The sequence below is a fragment of the Salvelinus namaycush genome, chromosome 14 (assembly GCF_016432855.1).
Source record: "Salvelinus namaycush isolate Seneca chromosome 14, SaNama_1.0, whole genome shotgun sequence".
In the NCBI taxonomy this organism is placed as follows: domain Eukaryota; kingdom Metazoa; phylum Chordata; class Actinopteri; order Salmoniformes; family Salmonidae; genus Salvelinus; species Salvelinus namaycush.
Window position 1 is genome coordinate 6,074,477 of NC_052320.1, and position 17,890 is coordinate 6,092,366.

At 40.7% G+C, this 17,890-nt stretch overlaps 2 protein-coding genes across 2 annotated transcripts in view; both read right to left on the reverse strand.

The window, feature by feature from the left end:
• Positions 1 to 11,713, reverse strand: part of LOC120059575 (SRSF protein kinase 3-like) — a 38,228-nt gene extending 26,515 nt beyond the window's left edge. The window contains exon 1 of the mRNA XM_039008706.1: positions 11,687 to 11,713. Coding sequence (XP_038864634.1) covers positions 11,687 to 11,713 — 27 coding nt within the window. The remainder of the gene's footprint in view (positions 1 to 11,686) is intronic.
• Positions 11,714 to 11,822: 109 nt separating this feature from the next.
• LOC120059576 (plexin-B1-like) overlaps positions 11,823 to 17,890 on the reverse strand; it is a 32,221-nt gene continuing 26,153 nt past the window's right edge. Inside the window, exons 34-38 of the mRNA XM_039008707.1 lie at positions 15,431 to 15,578; positions 15,164 to 15,228; positions 14,804 to 14,879; positions 14,586 to 14,660; positions 11,823 to 12,292 (exon numbers count right to left, since the gene is read on the reverse strand). Of these exons, the coding sequence (XP_038864635.1) occupies positions 12,188 to 12,292; positions 14,586 to 14,660; positions 14,804 to 14,879; positions 15,164 to 15,228; positions 15,431 to 15,578 (469 nt within the window). The 3' untranslated portion in view covers positions 11,823 to 12,187. The remainder of the gene's footprint in view (positions 12,293 to 14,585; positions 14,661 to 14,803; positions 14,880 to 15,163; positions 15,229 to 15,430; positions 15,579 to 17,890) is intronic.

Consider the following 17,890-nt stretch of genomic DNA (forward strand, 5'->3'; position numbering starts at 1 on the left):
GTGTGCCTGAATGATAACAGTCAGGGAAAAACGACTCAATATATGGATGTGTGCCTGAATGATAACAGTCAGGGAAAACGACTCAATACATGGATGTGTCCCTGAATGATAACAGTCAGGGAAAAACGACTCAATACATGGATGTGTGCCTGAATGATAACAGTCAGGGAAAAACGACTCAATACCTGGATGTGTGCCTGAATGATAACAGTCAGGGAAAATTACTCAATACATGGATGTGTCCCTGAATGATAACAGTTTTTTTAAACGACTCATTACATGGATGTGTGCCTGAATGATAACAGTCAGGGAAAAACGACTCAATACCTGGATGTGTGCCTGAATGATAACAGTCAGGGAAAATTACTCAATACATGGATGTGTCCCTGAATGATAACAGTTTTTTTAAACGACTCATTACATGGATGTGTGCCTGAATGATAACAGTCAGGGAAAACGACTCAATACATTGATGTGTTCCTGAATGATAACAGTTATGGCCAACGACTCAATACATGGATGTGTGCCTGAATGATAACAGTCAGGGAAAATGACTCAATACATGGATCTGTGCCTGAATGATAACAGTTATGGTCAATAACTCAATACATGGATGTGTGCCTGAATGATAACAGTCAGGGGAAACGACTCAATACATGGATGTGTGCCTGAATGATAACAGTCAGGGAAAATGACTCAATACATAGATGTGTGCCTGAATGATAACTGTCAGGGAAAACAACTCAATACATGGATGTGTGCCTGAATGATAACAGTTATGGTAAACGACTCAATACATGGATGTGTGCCTGAATGATAACAGTCAGGGAAAATGACTCAATACATGGATGTGTGCCTGAATGATAACAGTAAGGGGAAACGACTCAATACATGGATGTGTGCCTGAATGATAACAGTAAGGGGAAACGACTCAATACATGGATCTGTGCCTGAATGATAACAGTTATGGTCAATGACTCAATACATGGATGTGTGCCTGAATGATAACAGTAAGGGGAAACGACTCAATACATGGATCTGTGCCTGAATGATAACAGTTATGGTCAATGACTCAATACATGGATGTGTGCCTGAATGATAACAGTCAGGGGAAATGACTCAATACATGGATGTGTGCCTGAATGTTAACAGTCAGGGAAAATGACTCAATACATGGATGTGTGCCTGAATGATAACAGTTATGTATCAGGGAAAGAGAACATGGCAATAAAAAGTATTATGAGAATTACAAACTCTTCTCAAAAGTAAACTCCACCATCGCCGTGGCTACAATGGATACGCTCATTCCCAAGCCTATCAAACGCTTTTGCAAAATCCACATGACATGTAATTAACTAGACATCATGGGCAACAAACATTTCAAAACACTCTACAAAATGTTTTCTGTGAAGTGCATAAAGTGTAAATGTCCGACTGTCTTAGGCAGCTTGAAAGAGTTTGCATAGGAGAAAATGTGCTCTGGAGTCACAGTGCGCGACACGGTGTTGAATGGACATCTTGGGCAGTTTGTGTTTTTGTGGATGAGGTGGAGGACAGCCAGCTGGGAAGATGAGTGGGTTTCTCAGGCCTGTTGACAGTGTTGGGAGCCTTCGAGTTTCCCAGGCAGTAGTTAAAGATAATGTTATTGTTCCACCTTGCCCTTCAGCCAAGAGACACAGATGGAATTTTAAGTTGAGGAACAATCTTTTTAGCTCCAGACAGAGTTGTTTAGTTGTTTGAGAGTTCATCATATCATCGTGTTGCATTCTGTTACTAAGGGTGAATTTTCTTTATGCTAAATATTATTGTTCTACTGTAAATACAATGAACCTCTGATGCAGTCTTGATAAGACCAGCTACCACAGTTTTGGCCTTCATTTATGGCCAGCAGTGGCCCGTATGAGTGAGTTACGGGCTAATCTTGGCACAGCATACAGCTGTTAAGCCTCAGTCAGTCATTAGCTGACTGCTGTTCCAATGTGTGGTAACACGAGGAGCAGCCCCACAGACTCAGCTGCCTATGTTGACTGAGACCCAAGCGTGATGCGGAGTGTTTGAAAACTGGTTCAGAAGCATATCAAATATAGGTTGGATGTCATGGTATCACATAAATCTCTTTACTAGCCATGTTAAAAATAAACCGAGATAAATGTGAACCCTGCAAACAATAATGAATCATTAAGACGTTCCCCATGACATCCCGAAATGTTTGCCTCCTAGTAGATACCCCTAGCATGCTAGTAGATACCCATGGACTTCCAGTCATTGCGCTAGCGCTAGTTAGCATTGGCTGGCAAAACAACCTCTAACTTCCTTCATACTGGACACAGAGACATAGAAATGGTATCCACAAGTTCATCTGACTCTGGGGAAGTAGATAAGGGCCTCATTGCCAAAATCACGAAGTATAGCTTTAAAAACCCCTTTATCATTTCATTGCTTTACCTATAATGGTATGGGACACCTGGGTCCATCACGTGACAAAAACTTCCAGGGAACCATGATGCAATCTCCCAAGAACATTCCGGGTCCTTCAGGGGACCATGACACAACATCCCAAGAATGTCCTAAAAACTTCCTCGGGACAAACTGGGAACTAGACAAAACCTCCACGGGACCATGACACAACATCCGAAGAAAAGTCCTAAACATTTCCTTGGGACGTCCCCGGAACAAATCGGGAACTAGACAAAACCTCCTTGTCAAAGAATGTCCTAAAAACATCCTAGGGGACAACCATGGAACATCTGAGGGACCTTTGTCCCCCAGAGAACGTTCCCTTGGGACCATCATGCAATATCCTAGGGGCTAGTAAAATTAAAGTGCTGAGAACATCCTAAAAAGTTCCTGACATGGTCCTCAGTGACATCCTGGGAACATACAGGGAACAAGACAAAGTTCCGACAGAGAACGTTCCCTTGGGACCATCAAGCAACGTTCTTAGAGCATTCTCAGAACGTCAATGGGATAACCTGGAGCCGAAACCCTTAAGGTACCTAATGGGAACATCACTGAATGTCCTCAAGACATCCCCTGTTTGCTGGGAATCTCCCATGAAGATAGGAGAGGGATCCTCAATACTTAGCAGTAACCAAAATGTTCCCTGTAGACTTTGAGGTAGGCAGGCTACATACTGTAACTACAACTTATAACTTGATTAAGGTGCATATCTGGTAAAAACGTTTCATATTTCAACGAATTTCTGCCTTTCTGTATGCCAATTGCAAAACCAAAAACGAACACATGATCAATATCCAGTTTTTGGATTTCCTACCACATCTACTGTAACTGCACTATAAATGCCAACTGAACTAAATCCAAAAACGCTACATCAACCATAGAAAAAACAGAACGTCAAGGTTACTTGTCATACACCTCAGCAGGGAGTTGAACACTCAGCAACAACAGGACAGGCCCCCTTGACCTTCACTTATCCGACCCAGACCCACCAACCTTTCCCTCTATAACCCAGAATCTTCATTAGCACAACCTCACTTACTTGCATTAATTTGATGTGACCTTTCCACTTTTGAACACAATGAACCTGCTGGCCCTTGTTAGAGGGGAGTGAAGCACATGCCACTGAGGACATGCTGCCAAGGCTATCTGGTTTTCATGAGGTCCGCGTAGACCACCTCATTACAGCAGTCAGCAGACAGGCATACTGAAAGGCCATCTGGTACGGAATATGTCACAATACCTTGGCTACAACAGCTGATTGATTGGCTGGAAGTACAGCATGACAAATAGAGCAATCAGAAAACAGAAAGCTATTGAAAAAACACACTTTACAGTAAACCACCGGCCAACATGAAGCCACAAACTTCACATTTTGAGACAACGGCACAAGGAGTGTGCTGCCATACCCTGTTGTTCCCTTCATCAAATATATCCACTCCGTGAGCCACTTTCCAAAACTTAGATTAAGCCAGCTCCTGGACTAATTAGTAGGCCCATTGGAAAATCTGTCAGAGAAATTGGCCCTTAATGATGTGATGATGCTTCTTATGAACATTAGAGCCACTCTCATGACCGATTGAGTGAGTGACATGATGTTTATCATGATGTTTGAGTGAGTGATGTTTATCATGCTAGTAGCAGCTCTATAAAGGGTAGGCCTAACTACAGCTTGACTGGGTCTTGGTGTAGTTTGGTTGGTGCAGGGCACAACAAAGTTTCTCTAGGCTCTAAACCGGCAGCATAGTTCTGCAATGATCACTTTAAATACAAAACCCCAAATTACATTGACATTTGGACCATTTTATTGCATCACATTAGGTTGTCGTTAAATGTCTCATATCAAGCAGTTAGAGAAAGCTTACTTACACCGGTAAAGTACTTATAATGAAATACAAATAAGGCTTGGAGTCAGCAAGGAAAACAAACAATGATAGCAACAGTAATGTCCATGGCATCAATGATGACAACAATATTGTCCATGGCAACAATGATGACAACAGTAATGTCCATGGCAACAATCATGGCAACAGTAATGTCCATGGCAAAAAATGACAGCAATGTAACCTACATGACCAAAACTATGTGGACACCTATTCGTCGAACATCTCATTCCAAAATCATTAATAAGGAGTTGGTCCCACCTTTGATGCTATAACAGCCTCCACTCTTCTGAGGAGGCTTTCCACTAGATGTTGGAAAATTGCTGCAGGGACTTGCTTCCATTCAGCCACAAGAACATTAGTGAGGTCGGGCACTGATGTTGGACGATTAGGGCTGGCTCGCAGTTGGCGTTCATATTCATCCCAAAGGTGTTCGATGGGGTTGAGGTCAGGGCTCTGTGCAGGCCAGTCAAGTTTTTCCACACTGATCTCGACAAACCATTTCTGTATGGACCTTGCTTTGTGCACGGAGGCATTGTCATGCTGAAACTGGAAAGGGCCTTCCCCAAACTTGCCACAAAGTTGGAAGCCCAGAATCGTCTAGAATATCATTGTATGCTGAATGCTGTAGTGTTAAGATTTCCCTTCACTGGAACTAAGGAGCCTGAACCATGAAAAAGAGCCACAGACCATTATTCCTCCTCCACCAAACTTTACAGTTGGCACTATGCAATCAGGTAGCGTTTCTTGGCATCCGTCAAACCCAGATTTGTCCATCGCACTGCCAGATGGTGAAGCACTGCTCCAGAGTCCAACGGCAGGTAGCCTAGAGGTTTGAGTGTTAGGCCAGTAACCGAAAGGTTGCTAGATCGAATACCCAAGCTGACAAGTTAAAAATCTGTCGTTTTGCCCCTGAGCAAGGCAGTTAACCTACTGTTCCCCGGGCGCTGAAGACATGTATGTTGATTAAGGCAGCCCACTGCACCTCTCTGATTCAGAGGGGTTGGGTTAAATGTGGAAGACACATTTCAGTTGAAGGCATTCAGTTGTACAACTGACTAGGTATCCCCCTTTCCCCCAAAGGCGGTGTGCTTTACACCACTCCAGCTGACACTTGGCATTGTGTGCTTCCGGTGAACAGTTCTTGTGATGATGTTGCTTCCAGAGGCAGTTTGGAACTCGGTAGTGAGTGTTGCAACCAAGGACAGATGACTTTTACGCGCTACACGCTTCAGCACTCGGCAGACCCATTCTGTCAGCTTGTGTGGCCTACCACTTTGCAGCTGAGCTGTTGTTACTCCTAGACGTTTCCACATCACAATAACAGCACTTACAGTTGACCTGGGCAGCTCTAGCAGGGCAGAAATTTTACAAACTGACTTGTTGGAAATGTGGTATCTTATGACGGTGCCACGTTGAAAGTCATTGAGCTCTTCAGTCAGACCATTCTACTGTCAATGTTTGTCAATGGAGATTGCATGGATGTGTGCTCAATGTTATACACCCGTCAGCAACGGGTGTGGCTGAAATCCACATACTTTTGTATATATAGTGTACTTTACCACACACATACCTTATTCTACATTACTAACAAACAGATATTTCCTTATTATAGCTTGACTTGTATGTAAAAACTGTATGTCATTTTTTTTTGCATCTACAGTGTGTTTTTACATAAAAAATAATAATGAATCCAAAAATAACTCAAAAAATCTGTAATTCATTTTGATGTTTTTGCAGAGGATGTTTTAGTTGCGCAATTTTCTATGTAACTAAGGTGTTTGGTGCAGTATTTCTCAAGTAGAAAGATGTGCGAGGTGTTGTCTCTCATGTAAATTAAGTTTGAGCTGCTGGGAAAGTCTATCTCACTGTCTATACTATTGAATAGCGAGCAATCACTGCAGCTGTTCACCCCATGTTAATGGGAAAATGGACATTGTCTCTTTTTTCTCTTTTTTTAGACGAGACTGACTTTTTGACTAAAATGATCCTATTTACACTTTATAGTCAATTTTGACACTAGAATAACAGTTTCTGACTAATATCGATGCCACATAGGCGTTTTCAAAGGGATTCGTTGCGTTTTAAAGGCAGTCAATCTTTAAGGCAAATACAAAAGATTATTATAAGATTAAAGATTAAGATTAAATACAAAAAAAACATATACACTTATAAAAAGTACTTTAAATTATTTGTTTTTCAGTCTTTTAGCAAACTATATGTTCACTATCATTATACTTAAACACACGCACTTCAATTGTATATGCTTTAATTGTAATTTAGTATATTAATTCCTAATTCACTTGGAGTTGTTTTTCAGTTGAAGCATTGATTTTATGAATAAAAACTCTGCGGTAGAGATACTCTGAATGATCAGATATGAAAAGACAACTGACATTTACTCCTGAGGTGCTGACCTGTTGCACACTCTACAAGCACTGTGATTATTATTATTTGACCATGCTGGTCATCTATGAACATTTGAACATCTTGGCCATGTTCTGTTATAATCTCCACCTGGCACAGCCAGAAGAGGACTGGCCACCCCTCATAGCCTGGTTCCTCTCTAGGATTCTTCCTAGGTTCTGGCCTTTCTAGGGAGTTTTTCCTAGCCACCGTGCTTCTACACCTGCATTGCTTGCTGTTTGGGGTTTTAGGCTGGGTTTCTGTACAGCACTTTGAGATATCAGCTGATGTAAGAAGGGCTTTATAAATACATTTGATTTGATTCGATTTGCTCGTGGTCAAGTACAAGTATAGTTTCCAATAATGAGTTTAGAAGTATTTTCTGAATTCCTGTTCAGAAGAGTGCAGAGAAAGAGAAAGTTGACAATGATAATGACTGTTTATTCCACATAAGGGAACAAGCACAGCTGAGGAACATGCTTCTTGAGAGAATGAATATTTCATATATCAAGAAAATGTACTTAAATGACAATTTCATCCAAACAGCTTTGGGTATTTATTTCATTAGTACATTGTTGATATAGTCCCAACATGTTTTGCATCTCAGCAACCTTTTTTGAAAGTTATTTGATTAGATTTTATCCCCATTAACCGACGCCAATGGCGACAGCTAGTCTTAGTGGGATCTGACACATAACGAAAAGACATTACAGACAAAATACTTGATAATTTACATACATTTAACAAATATTAACATGTAGTGTACATATCAGTACATCCACACAACAAGCAGGTCGCATGGGGGAGAGACGTTGTGTCGTGAGGTGTTGCTTTATCTGTTTTTTGAAACCAGATTTGTTGTTCACTTGCGTTATATAAGATGGAAGGGAATTCCATTCACTCATGGCTCTTGAATTTGTTCTGGACCTGGGGACTGTGAAAAGACCCCTGGTGGCATGTCTGGTGGGGTAAGTGTTTGTGTCAGTGCTGTGTGTAAGTTGACTATGCAAACAATTTGGAATTTCCAACACATACATTTTTATAAAAACAAGTGACGCAGTCAGTCTTTCTTGAATTTTATCTTACCCTTCTACACACAATACCCCATAATGACACAGTGATTTTTTTTTTGATTTATTGAAAATGAAAGACAGAAATATCAAATGTACATACAGTACCAGTCAAAGGTTTGGACACACCTACTCATTCAAGGGTTTTTCTTTATTTTTTTTAAATATTTTCTACATTGTAGAATAATAGTGAAGACATCAAAACCATGAAATAACATATGGAATCATGTAGTAACCAAAAAAGTGTTAAACAAATCTAAATATATTTTAGATTCTTCAAAGTAGCCACCCTTTGCCTTGATGACAGCTTTGCACACTCTTGTCATTCTCTCAACCAGCTTAATGAGGAATGCTTTTCCAACAGTCTTGAAGGAGTTCCCACATATGCTGAGCACTTGTTGGCTGCTTTTCCTTCACTATGCGGTCCTACTCATCCCAAACCATCTCAACTGGGTCGAGGCCGGGTGATTGAGGAGGCCAGGTCATCTGATGCAGTACTCCATCACTCCCCTTCTTGATCAAATAGCCCTTAAACAGCCTGGGGGTGTGTTTTGGGTCATTGTCCTGTTGAAAAACAAATGATAGTCCCACTAAGCTTAAACCAGATGGGATGATGTATCGCTGCAGAATGCTGTGGTAGCCATGCTGGTTAAGTGTGCCTTGAATTCTAAATAAATCACTGACAGTGTCACCAGCAAAGCACCCCCACACCATCACACCTCCTCCTCAATGCTTCACGGTGGGAACCACACATGCGGAGATTATCCGTTCACCTACTCTGCGTCTCACCAAGACACGGCGGTTGGAACCAAAAATCTCAAATTTGGACCCATCAGACCAAAGAACAGATATTCACCAGTCTAATGTCCATTGCTTGGGTTTCTTGGCCCAAGCAAGTCTTTTCTTCATATTGGTGTCCTTTAGTAGTGGTTTCTTTGCAGAAATTTGACCATGACAGCCTGTTTCACGCAGTCTCCTCTGAACAGTTTATGTTGAGATGTGTCTGTTACTTGAACTCTGTGAAGCATTTATTTGGCTGCAATCTGAGGTGCAGTTAACTCTAATAAACGTATCCTCTGCAGCAGATGTAACTCTGGGTCTTCCTTTCCTGTGCCGGTTCTCATGAGAGCCAGTTTCATCCTAGCGCTAGATGGTTTTACGACTGCACTTGAAGAAACTTTAAAAGTTCTTGAAATGTTCCGCATTGACTGACCTTCATGTCTTAAAGAAATTATAGACTGTCGTTTCTCTTTGCTTATTTGAGCTGTTCTTGCTATAATATGGACTTGGTCTTTTATCAAATAGGGCTATCTTCTGTATACCACCACTACCTTGTCACAACACAACAGACTGGCTCAAACGCATTAAGAATGATAGAAATTCCACAAATCAACTTTTAACAAGGCACATCTGTTAATTGAAATGTATACCAGGTGACTACCTCATGAAGCTGGTTGAGAGAATGCCAAGAGTGTACAAAGCTGTCATCAAAGCAAAAGGTGGCTACTTTGAAGAATCTCAAATATAAAATATATTTTGATTTGTTTAGCACGTTTTTGGTTACTACATGATTCCAAATGTGTTATTTCATAGTTTTGACGTCTTCACTATTATTCTACAATGTAGAAAATAGTAAAAATAAATAACAACCCTTGAATGAGTAGGTGTGTCCAAACTTTTGACTGCTACTGTAACTATTCACACATACTTTGTAGAAGCAAAGTGAGTCTTTTTGGGTAAGTCTCTAAGAGCTTTACACACCTGGATAATGCAATATTTGCCCATGATTCTTTTCAAAATTCTTCAAGTTCTGTCAAACTGTATGTAGATCATTGCTAGATAACCATTTTCAGGTCTTTCAAGCAGATAAGTCAAAACTGTAACTCACCCACTCAGGAACATTCACTGTCTTCAGTGTAGATTTGGCCTTGTGTTTTAGGTTATTTCCCTGCTGAAAGATGAATTAATCTCCCAGTGTCTGGTGAAAAGCAGACTGAACCAGGTTATCCTCTAGGATTTTGCCTGTGCTTAGCTCCATTCTGTTTCTTTTTATCCTGAAAAACTCCCTAGTCCTTAACCATTACAAGCATACCCATAATATGATGCAGCCACCACCATGCTTTAAAATACGGAGAGTGGTACTCAGTAATGTATTGTTTTGGATTTGCCTCAAACATAACACTTTGTATTAAGGACAAAAAGTTAATTGCTTTGCCACATTCTTTACAATATTACTTTAGTGCCTTGTTGCAAACAGGATGCATGTTTTGGAATATTTTTGATTCTGTACAGGCTTCCTTCTTTTCACTCTGTCAATTAGGTTAGTATTGTGGAGTAACTAAAATGTTGTTGAACCATCCTCAGTTTTCTCCTATTATAGCCATTATTTCCACTCTGTAACTATTTGCCTCATGGTAAAACCCCTGAGCGGTTTCCTTCCTCTCTGGCAACTGAGTAAGGAAGGTCACTTGTTTCTTTGTAGTGACTGGATGTATTGAAAGAACATCCGAAGTGTAATTAATAACTTCACCATGCTCAAAGGGATATTCAATGTCAGTTTTTTTTACCCATCTTCCAATAGGTGCCATTCTTTGCGAGGCATTGGAAAATCTCCCTGGTCTTGGTTGAATCGGTGTTTGAAATTCACTGCTTGATTGAGGGACCTTACAGATAATTGTATGTGTGGGGTACAGAGATGAGATAGTCATACAAAAAGACACTATAGTTGCACACAGAGTGACTTTTATAAGTAGATGTTTACTTCTGAACTTATTTAGGCTTGCCATAACAAAGGGGTTCAATAATTATCGACTCAAGACATTTCAGCTTTCGAAAAACATAATTCCACGTTGACATTATGGGGTATTGTGTGAAGGCCAGTGACAAAAAGATTCAGGCTGTAACACAACAAAATGTGGAAAAAGTAACAACAAAACCTGGGAAAAAATCAAGGGGTGTGAATACTTTCATAAAGTACTGTATGAGAAAAGATACTTGAACAAGGAGAGGATGCAGGGCGGTAGCTCCACCCCACTCACTCTGCAAGTTTCGGTCAAATCTATGGGCCAAATGTCCCCTGCCCTTTCGAATTTCAAAAGATGCTTACACCCTGCTAAATCGTGATTTGTTCAAATAACCAGTGACCTAAAACCTGCGATCCGGAACAACTACAGATAGTTGAATAATCAAAATGTCAGAATGAACAAAATATTTGCATGATAACCAGGCATTTTCTGAACTCTTCCACCACATTTAGTTCTATGAATTGTTGTGTTTGATTACTACCTCCTGCTGCTCACGAAAGCTGTGAGAGCACCTTCTGGTCTGCCAGTGAAAGATAATATGTAGTGTAGTCTGGCACAGTGCTTGGGATAAAACATTAAGTAGCTGAGATTTGTCTCTGGAGGTTTAGGGTAGAGATGTCTATCATAATCTCAGCATTAGGTCAGACACAATCAGTTTGGCTACTGTAGTTATAGGGAAACATAGAACTGCCTTTAGAAATGCACAACAATTACTTGTAGTCTAGATTATACATGATATTGGCAAGGAACATTCAAATCATACAGAATTCCAAAGCTGGGTGACCAGTAGGGGCAAAGGTACTACATGAAACAGACTTACATTTGTGTATAGCCAAAAAACACCGATGGGAGTGAAGAGGAGTGAAGACAATACTATCTCTCATTGAGCTTGTCGGAAACATCACACAATGTCTGTAAATGTTAGCTATATAATAAAAAGTAAGACTTAGAAAACGTGAATCAAAGAAACAGGAGGCATTCGATGACAATAGCGTCAATGCACTAACTGCTATTCAGTTCTCTCCGGTGCTGTAAGCTTCATAAACCTCCTCCCAGTAAGACTGACTTCCTGTTGCAGAGACTCTGCAGCCATGCAGAGAGTTCAACAGGGCTTTGCTTACTTACTCAGAATAATGTCTATGTATCTACACACTGAGCAGTAGCGGGAAAATGTAGTCAGGTTGCCATGGAAATGTCCTGTGCAGCTCATCAGGAGAATCTATGATCAGGAACTCCACGAGGATGTGGCTATTGAGTGCCCCTCAACCATCTTCCTTCTTTCCTTCCTTCAGTCTGCCAAAAAGAGAGGGAAATCTCACCCTGTATGAAATCACACCCTGTATGAAATTCTACCCTGTATGTTCCTTTCACTGTGTCTTCCTCCTTTTCACACATTTCTTTCATTTGGGACTACTCATCTCAGCAGTTGTCTTCTCCTCAGTGTTGCGGCCTGCCCCCTGTCTCAGGACCACTCTGTCATCTCGGTGTTGTGGCCTGTCCTCTGTCTCAGGGCCACTCTGTCATCTCAGTGTCGTGGCCTGTCCCCTGTCTCAGGGCCACTCTGTCATCATAGGTCAGTGACTTTATTCTCCACGGCAGCCGAGATCTGCTGGAGCCTGTATCCCAGCTGCATCTTCTGAGCTGTAGAGTCCTCCTCTAGAGCAGTGATGATCTGGGAGGAGGGAGTACCAATAACAGGTTCAAGTAACTGTCCAGTGAAAATCTCACATTTAATTTTTTTTATTTATTTTTCCCTTTCTTCATTTTTTTACATTCCAAAAACAAACACATACATACGAATGACAACTTACAGACACATACAAACAATGACTACATCTCATCTGTCCAGACCAGCCTCCTCACACCCCCATCCCTCGTGCATTATTGTTTGTAACTTGGTCTAAAACATTTTTTTTGTCTCAGTCGTCCATGCTATTGCAATATTTAAATCATAAATAATTAGATTTTTCCATTGTGTCAATGATGGGGGATTGATTTACTTCCAAGATTTTAGTATACGTTTTTTCAAGATGAGTGATGAGAAGCGAATCGTCCAGACCATTGGGTATCTCACTACACCCTATATGTCATGTCTTGAAATATGCAGACAGATGGAATAAAAGTAAGTTTATATTGTAATACTTCCAACAGCAAACGTTCTAGCTTCTCCCACAACTTCAGAACTTAATGGCATTCCCAGAAAGAATGGATTATTCAGTCTTTATTAGTTTTACACTTTTCCAACATGACTCTGCCGTTGTGCTGTATAATTTGTGAATTTTGTCTTATGTATAATACATTCTGTACATTCGTTTATACTGGAGCGTACATTGCCGTTGACTGTAATTTCATTAGTTATGCTCCAACTCTCCCTCCATTTTATGCCAACATCAGTTCTTTTTAAATCTTGGTTCCAACAGTTTATATTGTTTTCTAAGAGATTGTCAGGTGGATATGGTCTGCAAGGTTTTGTACATCTTTCATATGAACATCCTTATCTGACTCATATAAGATTCCCTCAAGGTTGCTCTGATGACATTTCGTGATATGTAACTTTTAAGTTGCATGTATTTGAAATGATCTACATTGGTCAGTACAAAATTACTTTTTAATCCTGTCATGGAATTTTTTTAATTTTCGGTTACCAAGTCAATTACGGTTTCTATGCCTTTTGATTTCCATGTGGGCCTATTTCTTGATTCATTCTGAAAAGCTATCCAAGGATTATTCCGTAAGGTTGTGTTTCTAGGGAGTGATATTGGTTCTTGTAAAATATTTTTCATTTTCTTCCATATCGTTATAGTGTTCTTAACTAGGAAGTTGTTAATGTTCTTAGCTTTATCCTTCGAAAAAAGACACGTAAAAAGATTATTGGGATGAGCATGCACATCTTCAATATGTACCCATTGTTCCTCTTTAGTGCATTTAACTATATGTCGCTAGTAAAAGCCTTGGGTAGCGAGTTGATACAAATCCAAGTCTGGAAGGATAAAACCACCCTCAGACTTAGGAAGATGTAACACTTTGATTTTTATTCTAAGAATTTTATGTGCCCATATAAAGTCTATAATGATCGAGTATACTTTTTTAAATAATGTCTTCGGTGGGGTAATTGCTATTACCAAAAATAATACAGGAAATTGATACAAAAACTTTGGCAGCCATGCCATTCTAAAGAGGTTTATTCTACCTATAAGATTTTTGGGAATATTATTCAATTGAATTAAATCTCAACGTTATTCCATTACTCAACAATATGAATTATCTTTATATATTTGTTGATTATTGTCAATTATTAAGCATCCTAAATATTTCATATTTTTTGTGGTCCATTTAAAGGCTTTAATTCATCAGTTATTCTTTTCCTTTTTCCTATTGCCATTATTTGGATTATTCCACGTTCATTTTATAACCTGAGATTTTTGAGTATTCTGAAAAAATTATTATTTGTGTATATTTTTGCTTAAGGATATTTATACAATATTTTTTATTAAATGTATTATTTCAGCTGGAAAGTTAAAAGCTTCCAACATTTTTAAATAGAAAAGGCTATTCAAGACGATCAAAAGCCATTATTGATTAAAAGTTAATATTCTGTTAACTCAGACCCAAATAATGTTGCTGACTCATCCTATACTCTTATTTGTGGCCAACGCATAAATTGAAAAACATATATATCTGAAACAGACCGATTTAAAAAATGCTTGCTATTTCCTCATAGAACATGATGTCATTCTCAGCGGTCTACTCACTTCTTTTTAACATACTTAATCAAAACTATTTGGAAGAAAAACTATTTCACTCATATTGTAATTAATTATAGGTCATATTAGAGAAATCTGGAAACACTGGACAGTTACTTTAAGACAGACAATTGCTTTTGTTTATCTCAGCTAGCTTAACATCTAATGGAAATTACAAGGAAGGGGCTGAAAAGCCTCGATGGATAGAAATGGAGGACTCACCTGATCATAGTACTTGTTGATGTACTTATACAGCTCATGCAGGGCCACAAGGTAGTTCACCTCGCCAGCATAATTCTGTAAAGAAAGAAGGTGGAAATACTCAGTAAAACTTTGTTGGTACAGAACTTCTACGTGATCTATAGAAAAACAACCTAAGACCTACAGCACAATATTAACCTCAAAACATGCACCAAGGTGTATTTTAAAATGTAACATACTCGAGACAGTTCTGCAAGTGCAGAATTCATTTCCTGGTCACTGGCAGAAATGGTCTGCCTGATGTCAGCATAGTATCTGAAAGGAGGGGGGTAGTGAAGGAATGGGAATCTGAGATTATTGCACCCTCCATAATATCCATATGCTATACATGTCTCATACAACACTAATTCATCAATTTCATGCAAATGAATACATTACAATTCTTCTGACACGAGTTCCCTATATAGCTACGGCAGTGGTGTGTGCTGCCAAGCCGACAGACTCTCCCCAGAAGAATCCCTGCATGCTCAGTGAGCCCGCTCCATGGCACTGACAGATTGGCTGTGCCCTCTCTTACTTGCCCAGGGTCGTATTCTCACCTCTCTACCATCTGCTTGTACCGTGGGATATCTCTGGCATACAGCAACTTGTTGATAGGAGAGTCCTAGAAGGAAAAAATAAAATGTTCTACTCAAAACACAGTACGGTTCCATGAGTGTTGAGAACCTGCATGCTCTCGTTCTCTCTCTCTATTCTTCATTCAATCCCCCCTTGGCATCTCTACTTTCCCTTCATTTCTGCTAGACCTTCCATTCCCCCAGGCCCTTAACCTCCTCAGTAATGTCTCCTCTCCGTGTTTGTCTCACCCTGCCCAGCTTGTGCTCTGCAATGGTACAGGAGTCCATGAAGGTCTGGGCTATGACAGACAACACAGCGTCCACGTGGTCTGATGCCTGAACGTCAAAGATGAACTGAGGGTTCTTCAGGATGTTAATCCAGAACCTCAGGGGTAAACTGGTGGGAAAACAAACAATTAGCTCAATCAATTTAGGAGTCTACAATCTCACCATGTTCAACCTGTAGACCAATGTGCCTCACAGAGTAGAGTCTAACATTCGCAATGGCAGATGTACTTTTGAGAAGATGAGTAATGTTGCCCAAGCTACGTCAATGGGCCACTCCGTGCATTCTGGGCGATTCTGGGACAAGCTCATTCAAGGAGTGAATGGGATTCTATTGAGCGCTAGCTAAAAAATCTAACATTAGCACAAATTTCCTCAACAAGAACTTCAACATTACAAATCTTTTCCGAGATGTGAGATAATTGTAATAATAATGTAAGTAAGATGGCGCAGGAGAAGGCAGACGTTTTATGTGCCCCAACCGATTGTGTTATTTTGTTAGTTTATTTGCGTTGTTTGTAACTTATTTTTTTACGTGTTTTGTACATAATGTTGCCGCTACCGTCTCTTATGACCGAAAATAACTTCTGGACATCAGGACTGCGATAATTCACCACGGACTGGCAGAATCCTTTTTTTCCTTTAACGAGTCTGACGAGGCCGACGCGAACGATATACTGCTTTCTCGGGAACAGACCCAGATCCCCGTGATTTGTGTGAAGAGGAGGCGGAGAAAAAGGGTCCGGAGGGTGGGCTGCCTTCTGAGAATTCGTAGGCAATCGAATAAATCCCCACTTCCTTCCATTCTACTAGCAAACGTGCAATCTTTGGACAATAAAATAGATGATCTACGTGGAAGATTACACTACCAACGGGATATTCAAAACTGTGATATCTTATGCTTCACGGAGTCGTGGCTGAATGACGACACTATCAACATACAGCTGGCTGGCTATACGCTGCACCGGCAGGATAGAACAGCGGCATCTGGTAAGACAAAGGGCGGCGGACTATGTATTTTTGTAAATAACAGCTGGTGCACGATATCTAAGGAAGACTCGAGCTATTGCTCACCTGAGGTAGTTTCTCATGATAAGCTGTAGACCACACTATCTGTTTTACATACCACCACAGTCAGAGGCTGGCACTAAGACAGCATTGAATGAGCTGTATTCCGCCATAAGCAAACAAGAAAACGCTCACCCAGAGGTGGCGCTCCTAGTAGCTGGGGACTTTAATGCAGGGACACTTAAATCTGTTTTACCAAATTTCTATCAGCATGTTAAATGTGCAACCAGAGGGAAAAAAAGCTCTGGACCACCTTTACTCCACACACAGAGACACATACAAAGCTCTCCCTTGCCCTCCATTTGGCAAATCTGACCATAATTATATCCTCCTGATTCCATAAAAAATTAAAGCAGGAAGCACCAGTGACTAGATCAATAAAAAAGTTGTCATATGAAGCAGATGCTAAGCTACATTACTGTTTTGCTAGCACAGACTGGAATATGTTCCGGGATTCCATCCGATGGCATTGACGAGTACACCACATCAGTCATTGGCTTCATCAATAAGTGCATCGATGACGTCGTCCCCACAGTGACCATACGTACATACCCCAACCAGAAGCCATGGATTACAGGCAACATCCGCACTGAGCTAAAGGCTAGAGCTGCCGCTTTCATTGAGCGGGACTCTAACCCGGAAGCTTATAAGAAATCCCGCTACGCCCTCCGACGAACCATCAAACAGACAAAGTGTAAATACAGGACTAAGATCGAACCATACTACACCGGCTCTGACGCTCGTCGGATGTGGCAGGGCTTGCAAACCATTACAGACTACAAAGGGAAGGACAGCCGAGAGCTGCCCAGTGACACGAGCCTACCAGATGAGCTAAACTACTTCTATGCTCGCTTCAAGACAAATAACACAGACACATGCATGAGAGCACCAGGTGTTCCGGAAGACTGTGATCACGCTCTCCGCAGTCGATGTGAGTAAGACCTTTAAACAGGTCAACATTCACAAGGCCGCAGGGCCAGACGGATTACCAGGATGTGTACTGTGAGCATGACAGCTTCACTGACATTTTCAACCGCTCCCTGTCCGGGTCTGTAATACCAATATGTTTTAAGCAGACCACCATAGCGTCTGTTCCCAAGAACACTAAGATAACCTTCCTAAATGACTACCGACCCGTAGCACTCACGTCTGTAAAAATGAAGTGCTTTGATAGGCTGGTCATGGCTCACATCAACACCATTATCCCAGAACCCCTAGACCCACTCCAATGTGCATACTGCCCCAACAGATCCACAGAAGATACAATCTCTACTGCACTCCACACTGCCCTTTCCCACCTGCAAAAAAGGAACACCTATGTGAGAATGCTATTCAATGACTACAGCTCAGCATTCA